The sequence below is a fragment of the Oncorhynchus kisutch genome, linkage group LG12 (assembly GCF_002021735.2).
Source record: "Oncorhynchus kisutch isolate 150728-3 linkage group LG12, Okis_V2, whole genome shotgun sequence".
Taxonomy (NCBI): domain Eukaryota; kingdom Metazoa; phylum Chordata; class Actinopteri; order Salmoniformes; family Salmonidae; genus Oncorhynchus; species Oncorhynchus kisutch.
In genome coordinates, this window is record NC_034185.2 from 33,305,422 (window position 1) to 33,332,613 (window position 27,192).

General features: G+C 42.8%; 3 protein-coding genes across 3 annotated transcripts; 2 read left to right on the forward strand and 1 right to left on the reverse strand.

Annotated features, from left to right (window-relative positions):
• The first annotated feature begins 2,565 nt into the window (after positions 1–2,565).
• On the forward strand, positions 2,566–10,182 carry psmc6 (proteasome 26S subunit, ATPase 6). Its single transcript, XM_020496786.2, has 14 exons — positions 2,566–2,688; positions 3,137–3,216; positions 3,322–3,361; positions 4,378–4,430; positions 4,539–4,606; positions 5,911–6,025; positions 6,114–6,201; positions 6,482–6,543; positions 6,662–6,785; positions 7,016–7,077; positions 7,376–7,496; positions 7,805–7,885; positions 8,028–8,099; positions 9,707–10,182. Exons 1-14 carry the CDS (start codon positions 2,604–2,606, stop codon positions 9,823–9,825), a joined length of 1,170 nt encoding a protein of 389 aa, XP_020352375.1. The 5' UTR covers positions 2,566–2,603; the 3' UTR covers positions 9,826–10,182.
• On the reverse strand, positions 9,952–14,634 carry cgrrf1 (cell growth regulator with ring finger domain 1). The gene is made up of 6 exons (XM_020496787.2): positions 14,374–14,634; positions 13,212–13,351; positions 12,467–12,647; positions 11,760–11,907; positions 11,352–11,459; positions 9,952–11,049 (listed from the first exon to the last, which is right to left on the reverse strand). Exons 1-6 carry the CDS (start codon positions 14,475–14,477, stop codon positions 10,717–10,719), a joined length of 1,014 nt encoding a protein of 337 aa, XP_020352376.1. The 5' UTR covers positions 14,478–14,634; the 3' UTR covers positions 9,952–10,716.
• LOC109900896 (phospholipase DDHD1) lies at positions 14,165–26,434 on the forward strand. The gene is made up of 13 exons (XM_020496785.2): positions 14,165–15,789; positions 16,015–16,218; positions 16,599–16,727; positions 17,035–17,182; positions 17,523–17,632; positions 17,977–18,083; positions 18,446–18,705; positions 21,366–21,444; positions 21,555–21,704; positions 21,982–22,046; positions 22,222–22,403; positions 23,069–23,320; positions 24,062–26,434. The coding sequence occupies exons 1-13, from the start codon at positions 14,997–14,999 to the stop codon at positions 24,244–24,246; spliced, it is 2,664 nt and encodes an 887-aa protein (XP_020352374.1). The 5' UTR covers positions 14,165–14,996; the 3' UTR covers positions 24,247–26,434.
• The last annotated feature ends 758 nt before the right edge of the window (positions 26,435–27,192 follow it).

Below are 27,192 nucleotides of genomic sequence, written 5' to 3' on the forward strand. Positions count from 1 at the left end.
TTTATCTTGGCCAGGTCGCAATTGCCTACCTGGTTAAATACAGGTGAAATAAATAAATTAAATAAAAATGTAGGCATACTCGTTCAGAACACAGAACACCTGCAGTCCCGAGGCAACTCTTTGCGTCAAAGAAATTAATCATCTATAGTGCCTTTGGAGAGCATTCAGACCTCTTGACTTTTCCCACATGTTGTTAAATTACAGCCTTATTCTAAAATGTATAACATAGTTTTTTCCCTCATCAAACTACACACAATACCGCACAATGACAAAGCAAAAACTGGTTTTTAGATTTTTTTGTAAATTGATTGAAAATAAAAATAAAAAGAATAAGTATTCAGACCATTTACTCAGTACTTTTGGGTGAGATTAGAGCCTTGAGTATTCTTATGTGTGATGCTAAAACTTGGCACACCTGTATTTGGGGAGTTTCTCCCATCTTGCAGAGTTGCTGAACAGCCAGAATGAGGACAACCGCATCTCATTAAAACGAGCGCGCAGGCCTTGGCCACAGGACAGCTCCAATCCTTAAGAACCGGTGACAAACTGTGAGTCTCTTCAGTGCTGCTGAACGGATTACGCATCCACTGCTTTCCCAGGCGTGGATCAGATTGTGGGGAGAAGTAATCCTCAAATTTGAGTAGTTTTGCTCCGATGTTACCCCATCAATCTACGCATGTGATCCATATCTAAGTCACCCACGACCGCCAGAGTTGAGAGTATAGCGGGAACAAATCGCAAATGCCTCTATCCACTCACTCCGTGTCTCCAGGCGCCCAGTTCTTTCTTGAAATCGATACAACGGTCCCACCGTAATCCATGTCCCGTTATGTACTCGTTCAGAACACAGAATATCCCACAGCATTTCAAAGCATTCGTATGGACATGATTATAAAGCGATCTATAACAACGCTTTAGTCCGCAATGCTTTATGCTAGAAACAAGCTGTAAAATGCAGGGGACAGACGTGACGCCGATGCATGTGAGATATATTTGGTTTGTCTCTGTAACATTCAGAGGATGCACTACAACCTTCTATAGCCGAGGACAAGGAGATTAAAAAAAGACTTCGCTTGAGAAGTAATGATTCTGTCACTTTCAATTGACGTTTGACATTTCAACAGGATACTAAACAAAATACTAACTTTAAATGAGTCAGGAGCAAGCCAGGTCGCCTTAGAAGGAACGAACATGTATTATTTGGGATATATTATTATTTCAAAGCTACAGCCTGCCATTTCAGAAATCAATTGTAAAGCATTTGTGACATGCTACAGGCAGGCAGGAGCGCTCAGCATTTCAACAACAGCATGCCTATAAATGTAATATTTAAACGGTATAAAATTACATTTAACTTTGAATTAAATTGTAATGAAACTAAAAATGCCTTATTAGGCTATTCAGTCATTCTACTGTGTCTTTGAATTCACTTATAGAAAACAGAGGTTTGGCCAGTCTTTGGTTTGAGGATCATGTGGTGAGCTATGTATGTTCATTTGGCCTAGAAAATGTTCTTATATTCCAATCCCAAAATCACAGTCAACACAAATATTTTTTGTAACATCAATATCATGGAAGAAAATATAATAAATTAGAAAATTATAGGTTCCCTAATGAAAAAAATGACATGTGCATACCTGATGTGTGACTGCTGTGTCAAACAATTATTGGCTTTTTGTCTAAATCATTGATGATCAGATATTTCATTTGTAACTGGTTTTGTTGAGCTCAATTTTTTACAGTTGATCGATATCTTAAACACTTCTCCAAACTTAGACTATCTTTCTTATCTTTCTTTTTTTTACAGTGGCCTGTATATAAATCAAAACTCCTCAGGTGCTGCAGCATGCGCTCATTCTTTGGCATGCTCCGTTGCGGTATTAAAAATATTATCCTCATCCCCAGTCATGTAAAATTACGTAGATTGGAATGAAATGCGTTTGTGAAATGCAATTTTTTTTTATCGGAACGCAAATAAAATGATTCACGCAGTGCTTTACTATAATGGATATATTTTCACCCTTGTCTGCGGTGGTCTGCGAATCCACAACCTTCTGAGTACTTTGCCTTGTAATGCTTACAAAACAAAGTACACAAGGCTCTGATCTGTCCTATGAGTGGGGGTAAACGGTAGGCATGTTCTCTGCTATCTACTATATGTCTTAATGATTCATTTTGGTATCGGGGAGGGTCACTTGTATTTTTTTCAAGCGTTCAGGGAGATCCGATTTTCTCCAGGTATCCCTTATTATAAATAACGTACAGTCCCTTATTATTAATCTGTGACCCATCATCACTGGGAAAGTCACCCAAGCTAAACATAACCAGATAAATTTTTAGATAGAATGATTCGTTTTTGTGATTTGAAAGTGAGGGGGAATATTTTATTTCCCAACAAAACTCTTATTTTGGATCGAGAGGATTTTGTTTTCAGTGTGAAGGGGCATCCTTTGGAGCGTCCTTTGGTCTTGGTCATATTTTCACCCAGTGAGCAGTATGAGGAGACACCTCCCCCATGTGGCAGATGGGACAAATTGCATGATGACACAGAAACAAAACCCATCTTCCCACGTCGTACAGTTCCCATAATTCATAGAGGCAACATGGCTGACACCAGAGAAAAGGGACTTCAAGATTACAGGAAAAGATTACTTGAACATAAAGAGATTGACGGACGTTTAAAAGAGTGTAAGTAATGTATTACCGTGTCTTTGTCAATAGATCGGAATAATGCACGTAAAATTGGTTATCTAACTAAAATGAGCACCAAACAGTTAGATAAGCGGTTGTTGGCTACTTGTAACTCGCTTTGTCATGCAGTGCCAGTAGACTCGTCCATAGAAATGAATGGTCTTCACAACCGGCTAACGCGTTAGCAAAATGCTAGCTACAAAAACAGCTGTAACTAGCCGTATATTTAAATGTATTTGCTGTACTAAGCCATGGCAAAACAGTTTAACCAGCTAACGTTATTTGCCAAGACCGATAGCTAACAATATTAGTTCGAGTTTAGCTTGAAGTCATGGAAGAACAATAACAGACATAATCAGCTAACGTTAACTTACTAACTGTAGCTAGCTAACGTTAGCTACACATCTTGATTCCATTCGTATCCTCTGTCTGACTCTGTTTTCAGTGAGGGAACAGCTCAAGGAACAGACAAAACAATATGAAAAATCTGAAAATGACCTGAAGGCCTTACAAAGTGTTGGTCAGGTAAGATGGTGTATTCAGATATGATTATTGACCGGCAATATAGTGTACACAAATGTGTCTTAATGAATAGATTTGAACTGCGAATTATTTTCATACTTTATGCAGATTGTGGGTGAAGTGCTCAAACAGCTGACGGAGGAGAAATGTAAGTTGTCGCTAATATGACGGCAATTTATATTGCCTAGCAATATTGCCTATTTATATGCCTAGCTACATCCTTAAACGTCACATATTATGGTGTGTTCGTAAATTCACTCTGGTAAGCTACTCCGATTTCAAAGCACTAGTCAGTGTGTGCCAGAGAGCTGAATAACTGATGAGCAGAGTAACACCCATTGGATATAACCTGTCGGCCAAAACAATTCATAAAATTGTTGCCAGCAGCACAGTTAGTCACCAATGCTTTAGACAACATGAAAACATCCTAAGCACCTCTGCTAAGGTGACTAAAATGGTAAGAGTGAGGTGTTCTCTCATTTGTGTCTGGAAGTAGCTAGCAAGTTAGCCAACTTTAGCCAGTTGACTACAGTTGTGAGATCAGAACTCTCGGGTCAACCCTACTCCTCAGCCAGAGTGTACAGTGTGCGCTCTGAATGTACAAACGCCCAGAGCTCACTCTGGCACTCCAGAGTGCATTGAAGAACACACGATGCCATGGGTGCGTTTGTAAATTCACTCTGGAGTGCCTCAGTTTACTTTGAGTATTTGTAAATTCAGAGTGTTGTCAGATTGTCCGTTTGCTCTCAGAGCGTCCAGAGCGCACACTGGACACTCTGACGGAGGAGTAGGGTTGATCCGAGAGTTCTGATCTCACAACCGCAGTCAAGCACCCAAGCCAACTGGCTAGCTTGCTAGCTACTTCCAGACACATGAGAGAACACCTCACTCTGACCATTTTACTTGCCCTAGCAGAGCTGGTTAGGTTGTTTTCATGTTATCCAGAGCATTGATGACTGTAACTGGGCTGCTGGCAACAATTTAATTACGCTTTTTTGCCAACTGACACTGGCCATATTCAATGAGTGTTGAGCGTTCCTAAATTCAGCAGTTATTCTACGCTCTGGCACACTCAGACGAGAGTGCTCTGAAATCGGAGTAGATACGTAGAGGGAATTTACGAACACACCCCATGTTATGTTCATTATTTACTTCTCTTCACAGTCATTGTCAAGGCAACCAATGGACCCCGCTATGTTGTTGGCTGCCGCAGACAAGTAGGTCTTAAAACATGATGTTACCAACGTTTCATCAGTGATTATTTACTTAATGTGTCATCTCTCCATGATTGTAATTGAGCTCATCTCTCTGTCATTTTCACACAGCTGGATAAATCACAACTCAAACCAGGCACTAGAGTGGCCCTGGACATGACCACCCTCACCATTATGAGGTAGGCACTAGGGATTCCATATGTGACAGAGATGAAAATCTCTGTTAGAAACGTAGAATGACAGGGCATCGATTAGCAACAACTAGGATGGGTTGCTAATATGACTAGGATTGTGCCTTTGGCTTCTGGACAATGAAAGAAAGTTGATATGAAAAGCAATACAACAGGAGAGAAATGCTGCTTAATGGCATGAGAAAGTCTTTATAAAACAATTGCCTCCGTTTCTATGGTTGAATAATGGTTAGGCTACGTTGAACCAAAGTAAGACATGCCTCATTATTTGAAGTAAAGTAAAACGTTCAGTTTCAAACAATTATACTGCCACAAGCTCACATTGCAAAGTGATGGGTGACTCGCTGATAGCCTGCCTACCATCGACTATAGCCTATGCACTCGAATGAAGAATGGGAGGCGCCCTTTGATTACGAGTTGAGATTGAAAAATACAAGTAATAGCTCTTTAATCGTGGCCATCAAAACAGTTTAACACGTGATTGCATTTAGAATTGTTATTTGTTGCGCAATGACTGGGCTTGCAAAAGCACATTTCACTCCAGTACCAGCTTTTTGAGGAGCTGCTCTCGCATTGTCTGACAGGTGGTAGGCTATTCCGCTCATTCCACTAAATTATGCAAATTAACCTATAGACCGATAAGCATGAACGGTAAAATGCATTTTCGGTGGCTAGCTGATTTAACGGTTAACCGTTAACATCCGTAATTGGTACTGCACCCACACAATAGGGTTGCAATATATGGGCAAAACATTTTAATTGCGATTTTAAAAAGTAAAAAATATTGACCATTTTATATATTGCGATATAGATCAAAACACTTGGGTGAACTATTGAAATAGAATGATTTATATTAAGAGGCGAAGTGGAAAGCAGCATTGTGTTGACTGCATTTGATCTAACAGAACAGCATGCAAACTTATAGTGAATCTAACAGTGAGGAGGAGGAACTGTGCTGCTTGAGTGACAGGGCTTGGTGTGTGTGGGAAGCAACCACAAGCGATGAGAGAGAGAGACGACAAACTGAGGAAACCATAACTGACGTTACACGCGGCTTATTGGCGTTCCAAAATATTGCATGCGATATGGATCTCTTGCGATATGGATATTGCACAAATCAATTTAGAAATTTCTATTTGAATTTGATCAATTGTGCAGCCCTAATACAGACACGCACCTATTGAGAAAATGTCAATACAGTCTACTGACACAAAATGGTAAAAGTATAAGGTATGTCAGGCCTAAATGTTTTCCCTGATGGTAGATAACATGTACGCTCACACACCCTACAGGTATCTGCCCAGAGAAGTCGACCCCCTGGTGTACAACATGTCCCATGAAGACCCTGGCAGTATCTCCTACTCAGAGATCGGGGGCTTGGCCGAGCAGATCCGTGAACTGAGAGAGGTACACGTCACATCCTACAGTACAGTTAGTACTGCTTCCCTGAATCAGGCAGGTGTTCTATATGACACTCCCCTATGTTCCCTGTCAGGTGATTGAGCTGCCCCTGACCAACCCTGAGCTTTTCCTGAGGGTGGGGATTATCCCTCCAAAGGGCTGCCTGCTCTACGGACCTCCAGGTGAGTCACTAGCAGGATTTTGATGTAGACTTTACATTGTTCCTTGATTCCTCATGTCCTGGATTCCTTGACCTACATCTCAAAACACATTGGATCAAAAGATCTGAGGTCCCTCCCCTCAGACCTTCTCCTCCAATGTGTCTTGAGAAGGAGGTCTAGGAATAAAGGATGCAGCGAACCAAGGAAAGACTTGAGATTCACCCTGAGTAATGCAGGTTATGTCACTGAGGTCCTGAGGGTTTATTCATCAATTTCCTTTATGCACTTATCTTTTCATTAGGCACAGGAAAGACCCTTCTGGCAAGAGCTGTAGCCAGTCAGATGGACTGTAACTTCCTCAAGGTGAGTAATAGGCTACACTTTGTTTTCCTCCACTGGCCCTTCGGGCTGTATTCACTATTCTTTGAACAACATGGCTGACGCTTAGCATGTCCTGTCTTCTTTGCACCGGTTGCGGCAGGTTGTGTCCAGCTCCATTGTGGATAAGTACATTGGAGAGAGTGCCAGGCTCATCAGGGAGATGTTCAACTATGCCAGGGACCACCAGCCCTGCATCATCTTCATGGACGAGATCGACGCCATCGGTGAGCATCCTCACCTGTAGCCTGCTCCCAGATCAGTTTGAGCTGTAAAGCCAATTGCTGTAGTCATTGTCAACCAAAGGAGTTGGCTATACAGCAAAACCAGATCTGGGACCAGGCTAAGCATCCTGAGCCCTGATGCCATATCTATTCCTTCTCCCTTTGCTTAGCATTGCGTGCAGTGTCTGGGAATGTTGAATGTGTTGTAAGTGAAATACTTTTTTCTCTACAAGGTGGCCGAAGGTTCTCAGAGGGCACGTCAGCTGACAGAGAGATCCAGAGGACCCTGATGGAGGTAAAATGGGCGGCCATAACTCTTAGATATATGTTACATAGAATGGATCATGTTCAACAGATGTTGCTTTCTATGAGAATGATGGTTCTGGAAAATATATTTATTTGGTGAAAGACCGTTGTGGCTTGGGAATAGAACTCGGTGACGTGTAGTTTGCAGCCAGCTTGGCTGGCATTTCAATACGTACTGAAGGGTCTTACTGAAAGATGTCTAAAGTTATCCGGATCCACGGCAGATAATCCTCTCTGTGAGTTGGCTCCTCGCCGACTTATCTTTTGTGTGTTTGTGCGCCGCACAGCTGCTGAACCAAATGGACGGCTTTGACACCCTGCACAGAGTCAAGATGATCATGGCCACCAACCGGCCTGACACCCTGGACCCTGCACTGCTGCGTCCCGGCAGACTGGACCGCAAGATCCGTACGTTCTTCCTCCTCTCATCATCATCCCGCAACCTTCATACTTAATCCTCTCAATGTAATATAATGATATGCTATTTAGCAGACACTTCTATCCTAAGTGACTTAGTTATGTGTGTATACATTCTTTGATGGTCCTGGGAATCGAACCCACAAACCTGATGTTTCAAGTGCCATTGCTCTACCAACTGAGCCATGCAGGACCTTATCTCCTTTGGGATTTCTTAATCATAACCAAGTAGAAAGAAATGTGAATGTCTATGGTATGAAACAATGAGTGACCCATGGTTATTTCTACTGTTCCAACAGACATTGAGCTGCCCAATGAACAGGCCCGCTTGGACATCCTGAAGATTCACTCTGGCCCCATCACCAAACATGGAGAAATAGGTGTGTGTGTACTCACTCACTATGGAGACACTGTAGTCTTGATTGTTAGCACAGCTGGTACTGGGACACATTTGGGTGTAATCATGTTTTTGATTTTGTTAAACTGCTTCTTGTAACGGGTGTTGTCGCTTTGTATTTTTAGATTACGAAGCGATCGTGAAGCTTTCAGACGGCTTCAACGGAGCCGATTTGAGAAACGTGTGCACTGAAGCAGGTAACTGACCAACATTATGGGCGGCTTTCCCGGATAAAAATAAAGCCTAGTCCTGGACTGAAAAGCCATTTTAATTAAGATTCTCCATTGAGTATGCTTTTTGGTTTACAGTTGTGGCCAAAGGTTTTGAGAATGACACATATGAATTTCCACAAAGTTTGCTGCTTCAGTGTCTTTAGATATTTTTTTTGTCAGATGTTACTATGGAATACTGAAGTATAACTACAAGTATTTCATGTGTCAAAGGCTTTTATGGACAATTACATGAAGTTGATGAAAAGAGTCGATATTTGCAGTGTTGACCCTTCTTTTTCAAGACCTCTGCAATCCGCCCTGGCATGCTGTCAATTAACTTCTGGGCCACATCCTGACTGATGGCAGCCCATTCTTGCATAATCAATGCTTGGAGTTTGTCAGAATTTGTGGGGTTTTGTTTGTCCACCTGCTTCTTGAGGATTGACCACAAGTTCTCAATGGGATTAAGGACAGGGGAGTTTCCTGGCCATGGACCCAAAATATTGATGTTTTGTTCCCCAAGCCACGTAGTTATCACGTTTGCCTTATGGCAAGGTGCTCCATCATGCTGGAAAAGGCATTGTTCGTCACCAAACTGTTCCTGGTTGGTTGGGAAGAAGTTGCTCTCAGAGGATGTGTTGGTACCATTCTTTATTCATGGCTGTGTTCTTAGGTGAAGTTGTGAGTGAGCCCACTCCCTTGGCTGAGAAGCAACCCCACACATGAATGGTCTCAGGATGCTTTACTGTTGGCATGACACAGGACTGATGGTAGTGCTTGCCTTGTCTTCTCCGGACAAGCTTTTTTCCTGATATCCCCCAAACAATCGGAAAGCAGTCCAATTCCTGTACCTTTCGCAGAATATCAGTCTCTCCTGATGTTTTTCCTGGAGAGAAGTGGCTTCTTTGCTGCCCTTTTTGACACCAGGCCATCCTCCAAAAGTCTTTGCCTCACTGTGCATGCAGATGCACTCACCTGTCTGCTGCCATTCCTGAGCAAGCTCTGTACTGGTGGTGCCCCGATCCCGCGGCTGAATCAACTTTAGGAAACAGGCCTGGCGCTTGCTGGAGTTCTCTCCTTGAAGTTCTTGATGATCCGATAAATGGTGGATTTAGATGCAATCTTACTGGCAGCAATATCCTTGCCTGTGAAGCCCTTTTTGTGCAAAGCAATGATGATGGCACGTGTTTCCTTGCAGGTAACCATAGTTGACAGAGGAATAACAATGATTCCAAGCACCACCCTCCTTTTGAAGCTTCCAGTCTGTTATTTGAACTCAATCAGCATGACAGAGTGATCTCCAGCCTTGTCTTCGTCAACACTCACACCTGTGTTAATAAGAGAACCACTGACATGGCAGGGCTGTTTTGGGGGATTCAGTTAATTTGCATGGCAAATAGGGACTTCATAACATTCTGGAGTATATGCAAATTGCCATCATACAAACTGAGGCAGCAGACTTTGAAACTTTTGGCCACGACTGTACAACTAGTCTTAATCTGTGTCCGGGAAACCTATCTGAACATAGCTGTTATTGTCCTGAACCCAACCTGCTGTTCATGCTCTAAGTCTCGTTCCTTTCCATCTTCCAGGTATGTTTGCGATCCGTACCGATCACGAGTACGTCACTCAAGAGGATTTCATGAAGGCGGTTCGCAAGGTTGCCGACTCAAAGAAGCTTGAATCCAAACTGGACTACAAGCCCATATAAATGCCTATATCAGTATTCCTATATGTGAAAATGGAAAGTAGATGAGAAAGAGAGGCTGGGATGGGGTTTGCTTTTGCGGTTTAACTTTTTGTGTGATGCAGAAAAGCTTCTTGGGGGCGGTGTCTGTTCTAATTAGTGTACCATTTATATACAGAGTTACCAAGAAGTGACCTCAAAACAGTTATAGATATTGGAAATGGATACATTAATGTCTCTGTCTCCACTCCATAGTGTGAAATTTATGCCCACTGGCCCAGTATTTTGGGTTATATTAACAAAACAAATATTCTTGCCATTGGAGCACCTGTATCTGTAAAATCAAAGGAATATGTCACATTAAAACATTGATATTTCACACTGATTGTCCTATTTTTTTGCTGCCTTTTAAACCTTGGGGAAGCTGTGATGCCAGTTTTGATTTCTTTGAGATTTTCATAAAGATGCAATTCATAACTTTGGCCACGATTTAAGGGTCAAAAGAAAAAACACCTCACAGTATGGTATATTGACAAAAACAATACATTCTCTATACATTGCACATCAAAAATATTAGGTTTTCCATATCTACATTTTACAAATAGTACAAGTAGTTTGCACCTCGATAAACTCAATGTGATAAAATGTACATATGCTGTATGCTCACACAGCCATAAAACAGTTGGAAATGTCCAATAAAACACCAATGTGAAACCATATCATCCATTCGGTAAACACTTTGATTCTGTTGAAATTGTACTCATGTATCTGTTGGAACAGCACCCATTGTGACAATCAGCATGGACTTTTTGGACACCATTCCTTCCTATCAGTAGCCTGTAGAGCTACTCCAATGAGTAACATTACTACGTTCATATTATAAATACTGGTAATATTGACCTGCTACATTACAGTTCATTCTTCCTCTACCTCCTCCATATGGGGCTGCTGGAACAGGGCAAAGGACTCTAATACGAAAGCTCTGCATATGGGGCAGTGTTGGAAGCGATGGACACAGCCGTCACACACACAGGCGTGCCTGCAGGGCAGCAGGACGCGGTTAACAGGTGCATTCTGACACACCACACAGTCTTTGCCTTTTCCCTCCTCTGACCAATCCTCTTCATCTTCCATTCCTGGCATCTCCTTTCCGGGTTCTCTTTTCTGTGTTTCTGGTGGTGCCTCTGTGCTACGGTCGGGGTCAGTCGCCTCCGACAACCCCTTGCTCTCGGCTGACATAAATAGTGGCTGGAGCAGATAACATTTGTAAGGATGTTAACTGCTAGCATCAGACTTGCTCTTAACAGTGAATACTCTGTTCTAATAACTACAATAGCACATCACGTAGGAAGCAATGTATTGGCACATTGGCCTGCATTCTAAACGGCACGCTAGTATGGATATTAGAACACAACCAAAAATCTGAAAAAAGTAATGATAGGCTACTGTAATCTCACTGAGCCCTTGTCCATTACCTTGAACAAGACATTCCTGCTACGTCAATGAGACTGGAGAAATAAATGATGAATTAACAAAAAATAAAGCCGTACCTTCAACTCATACATGTTCCCTTGTGCCGTGAGGAGATATTGAAACAGGATCCGTGCCGACAGGCTGTATTTGTCATCTGGAACGTGAACCACTGTGACGCTGGCGACCTGAGCGAGAGGAACAATGAGGGATAATGAGTGTCACATCCCAGGACTACGCCCATGCCAAGATGGTAACTTTAAACCAAATGAGCACACCTTATATCGGGGTGTGGATTGCATCATTACCCCTAGGATAATACACATTGAAGTGATTGGACATCCTGGACATAGATTGGTCCTGGACATAAAAACCCTTTCAGTGGGAATTCGCCGTTGAGCATGTTTCTAGGACTAGGTTTAATTTGTGTCCACGAAACTGGCCCCATGTGACGATGTTCCAAGTATTACCAAGACTGTCACACTAACAATGTTGTACGTGTCCCTTGCTTCAGATTCGGCCAGTGTGAGGACAGCCACTATGGGGTAGCGTTCCCGTGGCAAAAGCCCGAAATCAGTGATCCCCAGATCGGCTGGCATCTTGGTATAATGCTCCTCTCTGTCCTCTCCACTCATACTGAGCCTTTGGTTAAGGGGTAAAATACATGCAGGATGAAACTGAACTGAAAGACATGTAATTTTAGCCTTGCATGCACTCCATCCGTCTATCCTCAACCTTAGTGCCACAACTAAATATCATGATGATGAAATATGACATATCATACATCAATGAAACATGCATTAATGTGCAATATTTCATAAAAGACAAACATGAGCAAATAATATCTTCTAGAACCTGACTATCGGAAATCAAATGTTATTTGTCACAAGCCTTTCCCAACGATGCAGAGTAAAACAATTCACTTTAAAAAGTAACACAAGAGGAATAAAATACATAAGAATGAAGCTATATACAGGGAGTACCAGTACCAGATCAATGTGCAGGAAGGGGTATGAGGTATTTGAGTTAGACACTGTATGTACATAGAGGCAGGGTAAAGTGACTAGACAACAGGATAGATAATAATAAGAGTAAAAATGAAGAACACATCATAGGACCATCCCATATACAAAACATGTACTTATACTAACAACAACGATACCGATTATCAGATTATCGCCTGTGAGAAGGATACTGGAAGCTTTGGCAGTGGTGGTACTGGAAGTGCAGAGCTTCCTGGAACAGATGTGGGGTGGTGAGCTTACTGGGGCCGTGTTGGTGGGTCTGTAGCGCCCCCTGTAGGGCATGGACACCACAACCCCAGTAACAACTCAGCACACAAGGCTCCAGGCAGCATGGAAGCAGGGACACACCCTCTGGAAAGAGGAAAACAATGAATGATTCAAAGTGGCAGTCAGATGGGTGTTGAGGAAATTGGCATGGATGCAGTACTAGTTGTATATTTCCCTGGTTAACCACTCAATACGAAAATGTGGTATATTTAAGCAATAAGGCCCGAGGAGATGTGGTATATGGCCAATATACCACAGCTAAGGGCTGTTCTAAAGTATGACACAACGTGGAGTGCCTGGACACAGCCCTTAGCTGTGGTATATTGGCCATATATCACAAACCCCTGAGGTGCCTTATTGCTATTATACCAACTTAATTAGAGCAGGAAAAACACATGTTTTGTCAGCCAATCAGCATTCAGGGCTTGAACCATACAGTTTATACAATCTAGATTCACGCATCATTCATGGTGGCACACCTATAACATTGTGTGGGCAAAGGCCTAATACAACACACTATGCTATACAGGTCATTTATTCAAAATCACAATTGAAATAGCTTTTAGGCCCTGGAGGCTTAATCTTTGTCCCGGAAACTGGCTCTATGTGTGGTTTTTGCATAATAACTGTATTTGCATGCTCTCTCACCAGTCACAGAGGCCACCCCAGAGGACCCCATCTCTAGGGCAAAGGGGTTGGCCACCTGAACCATCCTCTTCTCTGGGACAGGCACGACTGACTCAGTCTCATCAGAGCTGCGGAGAATCACTGGGACATCGAAACCAAACCTATGGGAGATATGGTGGAACATAGGACAGAAAATCTGAATTTCATTATGTTGTGTGTATAAGAGATCAGACAAGATGAGTGAAATAGCCTACAGTATAACAACTTGATATTGCGTGCACACCAAATTGATAAAAGTTTATAAAACAATTTCTGCTTTTAAATAAAGCTCTCTAATGGCCTACCTTGTGATGTAAAGAAATGCATGTAGAACATTGTAAATGGCTATTTAAAAAACAAACACGTTATAATAAAACTAGTAGACAACTGTGCAGAACAGTCCATGTTTCAGTAAATACAATACCAGATACTGTATTGTTTTCTGAGGCAATGACACTTTGATGAACTTTCCCGAATGCCAGGTTTATCCAAGGTACATGCTATCCAGGGTCTCTGGGACGTCCCAACTCTGATTTTACCCCATTGCAGTTGACTTTTAAAATGGTTAAGGTTAGATAAGGGTTAAGGTTAGGTAATGGTTATAGTTAGGGTAAGAACCGTTCCAAGGTTCCCGGATAGCACTAACGCTACAACGTTTCATTTTACTTGTTGTGTGTATGTACTGACATGCATGTGTAACTGATAGATACACACACCCCCACAACATGTGAATATTTTTTAAATGTATGTACATTGCAAAGTATTTTGTCTGTAATGTATTTTTCGTTATGGGTCGCTGCCTAATAAGACTAGCTATTGCGATTGCCGTAGGCTAATGGGGATCCTAATAAATAAAATAAAAAATTACATTTTCGTGCGTGCCTAACATTGCAACATTTATCACTCTGTATGCTGTCACGTGATGTGTCAACGTAGCATTGCCGTGAGGTCAAATGACTATCGCCGTTTGCAATATTTAGTATAGTCTCCTGTGATTTACTGAACAAAATATAAACAGGGCCGATTGCTTAATGTAAGTACAGATAGCTGGCAACTTTATTTGTAGGCTAAAATAATCATTACATTCAATAATAACAGCCTAATGTTGTTGTTGTCATAACAAGGCAATTTGACAGGAACCTACCAGCCGAGGACCATGGCGGCGGTAACAACGAAACATAACGATATGACAGTAATGTAAAATAATGGAGAATATTCATACAACGTAATAAGAAACACCGCTGCCATTTTTTAAATCTTGGCTAAAGATAAATAAACCAATTTATGATTAAACCCGTGGAGAAAACAATATTCGTATACTTCAAAGCAGTTACTTCCGTCTTTCAACTACGGTGGCCAGTGCACCATCTGCCCCTCATGCGCAATCTTTTCGCGCATTTGGGAGGAGGAGCACGTAGTCTACCATTGTAATTATGTTGTAAGCAAGTCGCAGATAGGCATGCGAATAGAATAAGTGAACAGGTAAACCTACTGGCAGTGACAAAATGGGTCTCTGAATAGTAGGATATCTATCAGCAATTTCAAAAAGTCTCCAATTTGGTAGCCTGTATCTGGGTACTGAGTGGATGAACCGGCTCAAAGATGGTGGCATTTACAATAATCAAGGAGAAGGTTTGGAAACCGTTAGTCCTGGACCTATGACTGTCAATCAAAGGTCAACAAGAGGCGCAGAAATAAATACGTTTGAGAACGTAGGCCATATTGTTTTTTAGGGAACAAGCTGTTGATTTTTTTTGTTGTCAAGTGATGAGCAATTTTAAGGACATTAAGCCGACTACCCGTCGACTGAGCTCGGATAATAATTCCGTGAGCAGCAATGACTGGGATATGGCCAATGATGTGTTTGTGTCCTGCTACGAGGAACCGATGGGAGAGACTATACACGGGGAGATGGACTCGGTCCAGTCCGGCTTGGAAATGCACTTGCCTCCGCTGTTGCTAGGCGATCACCGTTTATCTCAAGACGGCATGATATTGGGCCTAGTGGAGGAAACTTACTCGGCCTATCACTCTCTCCCCGACTCAGGGACAGGCTATTTGGACATCACAAACGACCTGAAGTACACCGAAAGTGATGGGAGTGTGACTACAAAGAAGCGGAACCGCTCCAACAGTTCCAGACACCGCGGGGAGTTCGTCACCGAGCTGGGACCCGAGGAAGTTCGATGGTTCTACAAAGAGGACAAGAAAACCTGGAAGCCATTTGTTGGACACGACTCTTTGAAAATTGAAGTAATTTACCGCAAATTATGTGAACTAAACCCCTGCAAGGTGACATGTCGCAATCATGCCACCGAACCAGAGAACACCAGTGGGTCAGCCACGGGGTCCGAGGCCCAACCGGAGGATGTGGCGGAGGGGGGAGCTGTTCAGGCGGATCCGGCAACAGGAGAAGGGGAAGGTGGAGGGGAGGGAGGATACGAAACGGATGACATCGACCTGGATTCCATAAGTGTCAACGTTGAGGCTGTTTGCGTCAGAGGGGGTCTCTATGAAGTGGATGTCAAAGAGAAAGAATGTTACCCTGTCTACTGGAACCGTGAGTAGCCTATTCTTATCACTATAGATGTTTCTCTCTCTCGTGCTATTTGTCTTGTTAATCCTGGTTTTATCACACTGATGCCATTCCTATTCAATAAGCATGTCATAACAGTCCCACATCTGTCCGAGCATAGAGCAAAGTTAGCCTACTGCTCATTCAATACCTGCTCATTCAATACAGATGGACCAACATGACCATACATCGCAACCCCTTTGTCCACAGAGCAGGACCGTATTCCTGTGATGAGGGGCCAGTGGTTCATCGACGGCACGTGGCTTCCTCTGGAGGAGGACGAGAGTGACCTCATCGAGCTGGAGCACCTGGCCCGTTTTCGTGGCCACCAGATGAGGGAGATCTACGAGACTGCCACCGAGGTGGTGACCACCGCAGTGGACAGCAAGGACTGTAAAGTGGATGGACTCAATGGCAAGTGGGACGGGGGCGTCTGGCGTGACAGTGTTGATGAAGGGTGTATTTTGTCACATTCTATGTGAATGATATAGATGAACAACACACACCGGTTCTGGGCCCAAAAACAAACACTTTGAAAAAGGAAATAAATTAACGTGGCTAGAACTTCGCACATGGCTACCGCAGAAAACAAAAACAAACGATTCTTATTGGACAATTTCATACCTGGACAATTTTCTTCCGTTTTATTACCTACTGAACACGACCCTTGATTGAGTGCATGCAAGCGGTGTATGGAAGTGGGATTTCTACAAAAGTCACTGGAGACTTAATTCACATTAACGGAAGGAAGTTATTAGGTCTATGTTAATTAATTTCCCTCTTGATTCTTACAGCGATCCACAGTTTGAAACTGAGCCGAAGCCATGTGGACTGGCACAGTGTGGACGAGGTGTATCTCTACAGTGATGCCACCACCTCCAAGATCGCACGCACTGTCACCCAGAGACTGGGCTTCTCCAAAGGTTTGTATCCCCACTGAGGTGAAATAAGAATCCTCTGTGTTTCACTGCCTACAACGAGGTGTATAACACCTAACTTAAAACCTGCAGGTACAATTGTGCACCTATGGTTATAATGCATTATAAGCCTTGACATAAGCATGTATTTTTTTTCATCTCATAATGATCCTGAGTAAAAACATCAATTTTGACAGAAAGAACTAGCAATCTTTTGTGTGATTTGCTCAAATACTGTGTTTCTGTACTGTATAAAACTACATTTACAGTGTTCTGTATAATAACTGGTATAATTCCCCTGTGTCCTCCTCAGCTGGCAGTAGTGGGACGCGTCTCCATCGGGGCTATGTGGAGGAGGCAGCGCCCGAAGACACACCGCCCGAAACAACACACATTGTCTTTGTGGTGCATGGGATTGGCCAGAAGATGGATGAGGGCCGCATCATCAGGAACACAAGCATGTGAGTTACAGGAACAATGAACTCTGTTATAATACTGTATAAAACCCTATCAGAACCTGCCATAGAGTTTTATACAATCTCATATGTTTATAATCTAGTATTATTGTACGGAAAGCGAGCAGAGTGGGAGAAAGGATACCAACGATTGGACCTGGAAGATTCAATCTAAAGCTGTCGCGGCACCATTGTTTACGATCACTTATTCACAGCTATGTTGTGCAATAATAATGCGCTCATAAAGCTTCATGAAGAGGGTATTCCTAGAATATATGACCAAACATTCTTGGTAGTGTAAGGTTTGTTTATGCGCATCTGCCTCTGTGCCTTTACTCGTCTACAGGATGAGGGACGCTGCTAGGAAGATGGAGGAGAAGCATTTCTCCGATCGTTCCACAGAGCATGTGGAGTTCCTTCCTGTGGAGTGGAGGTCCAAACTGTGCCTGGATGGAGGTATGTCTGGCCAGTTTGGCCACACCTACTTTGTGACCTATTGAAGACCTGAGTGGTCGAGAAACGTTGTCGCCAATAAACCTCATGGTAGCATAGATGGCAGGGTGCAGAGTCCGGGTTTTTATCGTATGTGTATGTGTATCTTTTTCTTGTCTTGTCTCTCTTGCAATGAGACAGACCTGTATACATAAAGGTGAAATAAAATATCCCTTTAAGTAGTAACATCAGCTATTAGTGTGTATAGATAGGTCATTTTGCTTGTAGTCCCACTGTTTGACATACCGGAGGGACTGAAATGTCTTTGTAGGTGACTTGGTGTGTGTGTGGTTCTGTGATGGTTGCAGACACCGTGGACTCCATCACTCCAGACAAAGTTCGAGGACTCAGAGACATGCTCAACAGCAGTGCTATGGACATCATGTACTACACCAGCCCTCTGTACAGAGACGAGGTGAGACTCTCTTAATTAATGGCACCACCCATTCATTAACATTCCAAATAAATTACCATAAATCCTATGAGCTCCTCCCCATGTTTGGTGCCACCAGCCACCGCTGGTCTGTATGTCTGTAGAGTAGACAACTATAGGGGCCCACTGGTCACTGTGAGTCAAATAAACATACAGTAGACATATGATAGTGTCCACTTTCGCATGCCATGTGTCTAGACACACACACACACACACTTGTCTACATGTCCCATGCATATTTTACCACATACACGCACACACTCAATCTCAAATTCTAATATCTACCAATTTGCAGTTGCAGCCTAATACACAAATGTAATTCATCATGCTTCGTGTGTCTGTAGATCACTAGGGGTCTAACTCAGGAGCTGAATCGTCTATACACACTCTTCTGCATGCGGAACCCTGAGTTTGAGGAGAGTGGCAAGGTGTCCATCGTGTCCCACTCCCTGGGTTGTGTCATAACCTTCGACATCATGACAGGCTGGGACCCCGTACGCTTCCATCATGAAGAACTATCGCCGGACCCAAAAGAGATGCAAGAGTGCTGGTCAAGCTATCAGGAACGTCACCTACAAGAGGAGCTGAGACTCACACGACTCAGGTAGGTAGACACTCAATAGCCAGGGTCAGGCTCTAATTTCCCCTCCCCCCAAAATATGATTTTGTTTTGTCATTGTTGTTTGGAACCCACTGCCCGCAAGTCGTCGTCAAGTTTGCCACCCCCCAACTCGTCTGTTGGTTGTGCTTGTTGATCTGCCGTGTACGGAGCTCGTGCGCTCCCGGTATCCAAACATGCATGGCTTGAGAGATGCGATCCCAGGTCAAGTGTTTGTAGCTAGCTACCTAGTTTATATATCAACAGTACTGCCAACAGTATCATCCCCCACCCCAGGCTTGACTCGTTGCACACGGGATGCTGGGCGTGCTTTGGCAGGACCCGCTGGGTGCCCTGTGTGTCCTGATAGGACCCAGGCCATACCCCCTCTTTATAGAGCCCCACAGAGGTGTCATATAATACCCATAAAACCTAACCGTCATATGCGATGATGGTTCCAATCAATCATTTTTCCACCATTCATTTTTCCCACAGGGGATTTTAGATACACTTAAAATAAGTGTTTTGTGTAGGCTTACCCTGGTGTGACTTTTTGATAACCATGTAAATCTCTCAAGGTGACTTTTATCTATATATTCGTCTCTATTTACGCTCAGATTCGAAAATGCTAATTAGCATCAAAGTAGACATCATGCAAGACTACAAATCCCTGCAAGCACGTCATCTTTAGCTGGCACCTTTGCTAACGCGTAAATGTAAAGGAATTTAGACAATTTATTCATTACTACAGTTAGCTAACATTAGATAGTTAATCTAGAGATTCTTACCTTTGCCTCGATTCAGCAGTCTCGTCCAGATCATCATGGCATTTTTAGTTCTTTATGATAGCCAGCAGCTAATTAGCATTTCATTTGTTGGGTGTAAAATACAAGCAAATATATTGATAAACGCCACGTTGTCCGAGACAGATTTAGACGGTTATTAAAACGTCACGCCATAGTAAGCTCACACGAAACACAGACCCATTATTTTGTGTTTCTGAAATCCCCTGTGGGGAAAATGTATGGTGGAAAAACGATTAGACCCATTTCTCTGTTTGACCATTAGGTTTTATGGATATTATGATTGTTGTACTCTATGGTGTTGTTAATGTGTTTGTTGTCTTTGTAAAATAATTCATTTGAAATAGTACAAAAAACAACATGTACTGCCACAGCAGCATAAAATTGTATAAACACTTGTTAACACTTGCTTTAGCCTATATCATCATCAATATTTTGTCTGGTTGGCTGATAGCCGCAGCAGATAGAGGCAGAAAGACATAAAGAGGTAAATCAGTAAAAGAAATTGAGCTAGCTAACTTGTAGATTTACATCAGTCATCAACATCAATGATCACCCGATTTTCCCAATGGCATTCATGTCTTTAAGAGGGAATGTAACTAGCTTGCTTACACTTTGTGATGATGAGAGAGTGTGTTGTTTTATAAATAAATAGGCCTTTGCCGAGATACACTATATATACAATTTCTTTTTAAGAATATGGACACCCATTCAAATTAGTGGATTCGGCTATTTCAGCCATACCCGTTGCTGACAGGTATATCAAATCAAGCACACAGCCACGCAATCTCTATAGACATACTTTGGCAGTAGAACGTCCTTCCTGACGAGCTCAGTGGCTTTCAACGTGGCACCGCCATAGAGTGCCACCTTTCCAGAAAGTCAGTTCGGAAAATTTCTGCCCTGCTAGAGCTGCCCCGGTCTACTGTAAGTGCTGTTATTGTGAAGTCTAGGAGCAACAATGGCTCAGCCGCGAAGTGGTACGCCGGACAAGCTCACAGAACGGGACCACCGAGTGCTGAAGTGCGTAGGGTGTTAAAAAAACCATCTGTTCTTGGTTGCAACATTCACTACTGAGTTCCAAACTGCCTCTGGAAGCAACGTCAGAACCAAGAACTGTTCGTCGGGAGCTTCATGAAATAGGTTTCCATGGCCGAGCAGTCGCACACAAGCCTAAGATCACCATGCGCAATGCCAAAGTTTGGTGGAGGAGGAATAATGATCTGGGGTTGTTTTTCATGTTTTGGGCTTTGCCCTTTAAGTCCAGTGAAGGGAAATCTTAACGCTACAGCATACAATGACATTCTAGACAATTCTGTGCTTCCAACTTTGTGGCAACAGTTTTGGGAAGGCCTTTTCCTGTTTCAGCATGACAATGCCCCCGTGCACAAAGTGAGGTCCATACAGAAATGGTTTGTTGAGAACGGTGTGGAAGAACTTTGGGATGAATTGGAACATCGACTGCGAGCCACACCCGACATCAGTGTCTGACCTCACTAATGCCCAACTCCATATTAATGCCCATGATTTTGGAATGAGATGTTCAACGAGCAGGTGTTCACATACTTTTAGTCATGTAGTGTATGAATTATGAAAGTATTTTTTTTAAATTATTTTATCTCCCTGAAACGTCTGTTCACGGCCCTGGCCAGGGTCAAATTCATTAGGCACCAAACGGGGAAAAAACTGGCCCAAACAGGGAGGGATTACAACTTTCCAACTCATTTTCTGTAGGATTTTTTTTTGCTACGGTGTTTCCTGTTGAATACGACCCAGATCCCACTTCCACTTGTCCCCAGTGTTGAATGTTTATGTTTCATTTACGGTTGTGTGATAATATTGGTGTTGCATTCATGTCTAAAGGTTACGGGATTTGGAAAATCAGTTTGCTGGTTTGCAATCCCCATCATCTGAAGGTTCTTCTTCAGCCTTGAAATTTAAGGTGACAAATTCCATATTTCATTCCTTCTAATTGTTATGACAGATAGATTGAGCCATGGATTTAACCGCGGTTCCCCTCTGATTTTCTCTGTGCCTTTTATTTTGTTATAGGTGGAGAACTTCTTTTGCATGGGTTCTCCCCTGGCCGTGTTCTTGGCGTTGCGAGGGATCCGACCGGGGAACAACGTGACCCAGGATCACATCTTACCCAAATCCATCTGCCAACGTCTCTTCAACGTCTTTCATCCTACCGACCCTGTGGTGAGCCAACCAACTGAACCAGACAGTAGAGTCATTCAGTCATGCAGTCAGTCACTGATGGTATACTGTAGCAGATCCGTAAAGGATTGGAAGGGAAAGGGGCTCAGGAAGGGCTTTGGTAGGGGTGGAAACATACCTGCTGTTTCCGTTTGTGCTTCCAGAGTCAAATCAGGTGGCTGGCTAGATAGTGTACGTACGATTTGGTTTTGGGTTCCGGTTCCGAGATTGCTGATGGCATGATGGAAGTGCTTAATGATGCCTATGGCTGTATTTTCAGGCGTACCGATTGGAGCCCCTAATCTTAAAGAACTACAGTAACATTTCACCTGTCCAAATACACTGGTGAGTAGTGGATTTAGTATTTAATTTTGAGTAGAATAGATCACAGTCAGTACACACACACACACACACACATTGGGACAGCACAGAATCGGCAGCAGAGCAGCACCCTTGGAGCATTTTTGTACGAATCAGTGTTTGTGAATGACATGTATTGTATTGTGACCGGGATCTACAGGTATAACACAAGTAGTCCGACTCCGTACGACCTGATCCGTCCCACGCTTCTCAACCCTGCACTGAAGGAAAGTGCATCTGTCTCGGACACAGAGAGCCTCCCTAGCCCCTGTACCTCCCCCCCTCAGGCCCGAAGACACTACGGAGAGTCCATTACGAACTTGGGGAAAGCCAGTATTATGGGTGAGAGAGAGAATGAGTGACAGGGGGAGGAAGGGAGAGACATAGGGACTTTCAGTGGTGGATTCTTCATTTTTATCTCCTTGCTTTTTAGACTTTGCTCTTTGTTTATCTTGTTGGTGTTTTTTACTTTGGTCTTTCCTGAAATTGGCTTATTTTGTTATTTTATAGTAGAGAGAGTGGGCTGTTTGGCTTTAGTCAAGGACAGACCTACGCATTAAGATATATATGTGTGTGTGTAATAATTTTTTTATTCTGTGGAAATGCCTAATTTTTGCTCGCTGAAACAGAAGTAGATTGCATAGCTGATGTAGCAGCAAGCCAAGCACAGAACCACTGTCCAGAAAACCCAGCCTCAACAAATCAATGGAGAGCCATTAAGTCTTGTCACAGGGATTGACACTATAGAACCTATGAATAAAGGATTTCCTTCATTCATGATTAGATAGTATTTTTACAGAACACTTTGCAGTATAGGACCAAGTCTAATGCAATTGTGTAAATCAATGGGTGTGATAGGTACAGTATAAATGTTCCCTTGTTTTCCTGCCTATATCTGTGAAAAGTTAGTAGACTTATGTGTTGTCCTGTGCTGTGCCATGTGATCGTGAGTGTGTGCATGTGTGCTTGTCTGTCTGAGTTTTGCTGTGTGCTCTCTGTCTCGGCAGGCGCGGCAAGTCTCGGCAAAGGCATCGGAGGGATCTTCTTCTCCCGCTTCTCGCGCTCAAGTGGTCACGTGGGCGGCGTGGAGGAGGAGCCTTCCGACTCGGAGGGCGGGGTCTTAGAGGTGGATAATGCTGTGTCAGGGGAGGAGGGCGTGGCTGCGGAGTTAGTGGAGAAGTTAGCGGTAGTCGAGGAGACGAGAGAAATAGAGCACTCCATGTCTCGTTCCACCTCGGCTATCCTGGACAACACCACATGTGCGTATCCCTATACCAGATCTATTCAACCGAAGCATCTACCTTAGTGCTCCCCACAGACCTGGATCAATTATGCATTGCAAATATTTTATACGAAATTGTTGAGGTGTTCTTGATTTAGCTTGTCAGTCAGTCAATCAGTCAGTCAAATGTGTCTGTAAAGCCCGTTTTACATCAGCAGTTGTCACAATGTGCTTTTATAGTAACCCGGCCCTAGACCCAAGCAAAGGCAGAGGCAAGAGCACAGTGGCCAGGAAAAACTAATTGGAAGGAAGAAATCTATAAACTCTGCCCTGTAGTACAGTTCCAAAAGGTATTCTTTGGCTGTACCCCTAGGGGAACTCTTTTTGGTTCCAGGTAGAACTATTTTGGGTTCCATGTACAACCCTCTGTGGAAAGGGTTCTACCTGGAACCTAAATAGGTTCTTCAAAGGGTTATTCTATGGGGGGGACAGCCAAAGAACCAAACCGGTGTCATAACCAAAAGTGCAAACTCATGCTAGGCAGGCTAAATCAAGCACATCGTAATTATTTTTAAGTATATGAAAAACGTATTGGACCCTACTTCCTCATATTGTTTTCGAAAGCCAGCAGTGAATTTTACTACGCACTATGCCCTTTTGACAGAGGTTTCCCTATTGTGTTTTGTAACTGCTTTGTCCCCGTATCTATGGCTAGTATTTAAAGTGCGTGCTTTGTGTGTGTTTGTTGTGAAACTCTTTGTCTTTCTGTGTGTTACAGTGGAGTTGGAGAGGCGTATTGACTTTGAACTGCGAGAGGGCATGGTGGAGAGCCGCTATTGGTCGGCGGTGACCTCTCACACTGCCTATTGGTGTTCACACGACGTGGCACTGTTTCTTCTCACTTTCATGTACAGACAGGAGTATCCCACTCAGCTCTCTGAGGATAACCCAGAGTTATCCTAACCCACAGCCAACACACACACTTGATCTTGCAACCAGACCGAGGAGACATGTCTGTGTGTCAGAGACCACTCCACAGCCTGTGGTCAGCTGGTGGTGATCTCGTCAGAGACCGTTTCCTTTACCCTACGGGTTCTAATAGTGACTGTTCCTCTAATGTTCCCAATGCTGTCAATTCATCCACCCTGTGGGTTTATTGAATACCGTATCCCCTCCAAAGCACCCACCAACCCCCACCCACCGACTGTTCCTCTTTCCTGTGACCGTAAATGATGACTGTGTCTCTTGGACTGTGCTGGTGTCGGACACAGCTCTGACTCGGTCTGTGTGACTCCTGAAACTGTAGCCATGGCTCAAGCCTAACCTCTCTCAACTCTGAGCATCAACACTCATTCAGATGTTTAGCCTGTTGAGAGAGTTACATTCAAATCCATCCTTTCATGGTCTGAATGCCTCAGAGAAGCACACTGAGACCCGTTCAATTGCATCGTTTGATTTCAACCTGTCCGGTCGATCAAAGTGGATTGTTATGGAAGGGTTGAAGTAGCCAGACGGAACACTGCACTCACCATTGTTTTATCCGTTCAGTTTAACCTGGCTAGGGTTAAAGCCAAATGAATGATGATGACATTGGATGGAGCACACTTAGACAAAATGAAATGCAGCTCTATATACTAACTGTACTGGTTGCGACGATGCGTGGAGTCGCCAAATTATGTTTACACTAACTGACTAACTGCAAGACTAGGCTGAAAGATACTAATGTTGGATACACAACTTTAGCAAAGTTGCCAAATACAGTTTTTGTTTAGCTCTCTCTTATAACAGTGGCAGGTTCGGTGTGTTTTGCTGGTCCATAGGAAGGCCGCCGATTTGCTTTGTTCTATTGTGAATTGTCTTGATCGAAAAGAGCACTCCATTTGTCATACTAACACTGACATGTTGCACATATACGGTAGCTTTACATTTTTTCCTGCACTTTCTAGTCAGGCAACGAACAGAGATACGACATATCGGTAAAACAACAGTAAAACAGACACATGAAGGACTCAAAATGTTTCATGTGCATCCATTGAACTGAAACAGAGTAGCAGTAGAGAAGTCTGCAGAGTACACTCCTTCCAATTCTAACACTTTTATTGAAATCAATAACTATTCGGGCCAAAATGAAAAGGAAGCATGATGTGCAGTATGAACGTAGACGGGGATGAATATGCTCTGCTTAAGATTGTCTTACTAGTAGTGGGGGATTGTAGCATGCCACATTGAAAGTCACCTGGAGAGTTCCTCCGTGATTTTTTTAAGTAAAAAAAACAAACAAATGTATTACACTAACACCGAGTGACATCACTCAAATTGGATCTCTGCCATAATCAAGGATCAATCAAGCTTGCCATCAGGAAGTTTTTTTTATTTTTATGTTTGGTGTCATGTATTTTGTACACAGTATGTGTTAAGAGTATGCCTTTTTGCCGTCTTGTGAATGTTTGCTGTTTAAGTTCTCCTCAGATGTGTTTGAGTCCATCCCTTGTTAAGTCATACTGTCAGATTCCTAGGTATGCTACTGTGTCATCCCGTTGCGTCTGCGCTTACAAATGCCTGATTCACACTATATGGCCGAGCGGAACTGTACTGTGCTGGCACAGATATTTTCTTTTCACTCTGTCCTTTCTAGCGTCATTCCAGCAACTATGGTGTATACGTAACCAGGCCAGTTCCAATACAGCTTGATTAAGTTTGGCTCAGTAGTGTGAAAAGAGGATTTAGAGGATTTTGTTTGTGCTTCACTCCTTGGTTTTGCATATCCTTGTTTACATGTCACACTGTCACTGTTACACTCAAACATAGCAAGCTGATACCTCCTTCTTCCTTATGTTACAACTTACCCATTCATGTGCCATAATGTGTAACTGACATAGATATCTTCTCTTAATTGTGCATAGAGTTGTCATTCGAGGCTAAATGTACTGTACCCTAAGGGCATTGAATTGTGATTGATTGTGTTGTGGGTAGTCCATTCTTCAGCTATACTCCCATTTGCCTTGCACTAGAGGACATGTTTCCACTTACTGCCCAATCCACTGTCATGCTCATTGCTCACTCTTTTTAACCTGTGTTTTGTTCAAATTAATGATGTAATGCTTAACCTTGGTAACCCTTTTGTTTTACATTAAATTGTATCTCTACAGCTGTCTGTCTGTGGTCTCAGTTTATTCAAATGTGCTCATGAACAAAGACAAGACAGCCCGTCGATCATTCCACCAATTAGGTGCCTTTTGAGTAGTGTAACTTCACCTAATTTTAACATTCTGTCAAAAAGAGCACATGTTCATACCTAACAAAAAACAGATGGCTTTCCCATCTGAAGAGGTTAAATTAAAAAAAATAATTCAGTAAGTGCCAAATAAAGTAACAAGGTTGACCGTAACAGTGTTGACGACTTAAATCAGCCATAAATCTCCTGTGATGGGGAATGGAAGCTTGTTGTGTGCAACAGGGAGGGGCATTCGAACGCAAGCTTGACAATTTGTATATTTATTGTGAAAACATTTCTAGCGTGTCTATGGGTAGGAAGGTTGACCTGTTATGCTCGCCCCTTTTAAGTTTTCAACCACAAAACACCAGAAAATGGGAAAAAAGAATCGAACCAGCTCACTATGATTTGACTATTAGATGTTCAATGTGTCTTCAGATCTTTTTTTTTTAAGGAGTAAGGAGTTTTTTAAGGAGAGTTCAGGTCACATGACAGGGTTGTCCTTAAAATGAGGGACAGTTGATTTTTTATTTTATTTTTACCTTAAAATTCATCACTAATCACATGAAATACATAATGATCTTCAGAAATTACGTTGTCAAAACAACAAAATAACTAGAGCTTTGTAATGATGCTGAAAACTTCGGAGACATTTTGGAGGAATCACAGAGGGACATTTTGTCACGTTAGTCTTT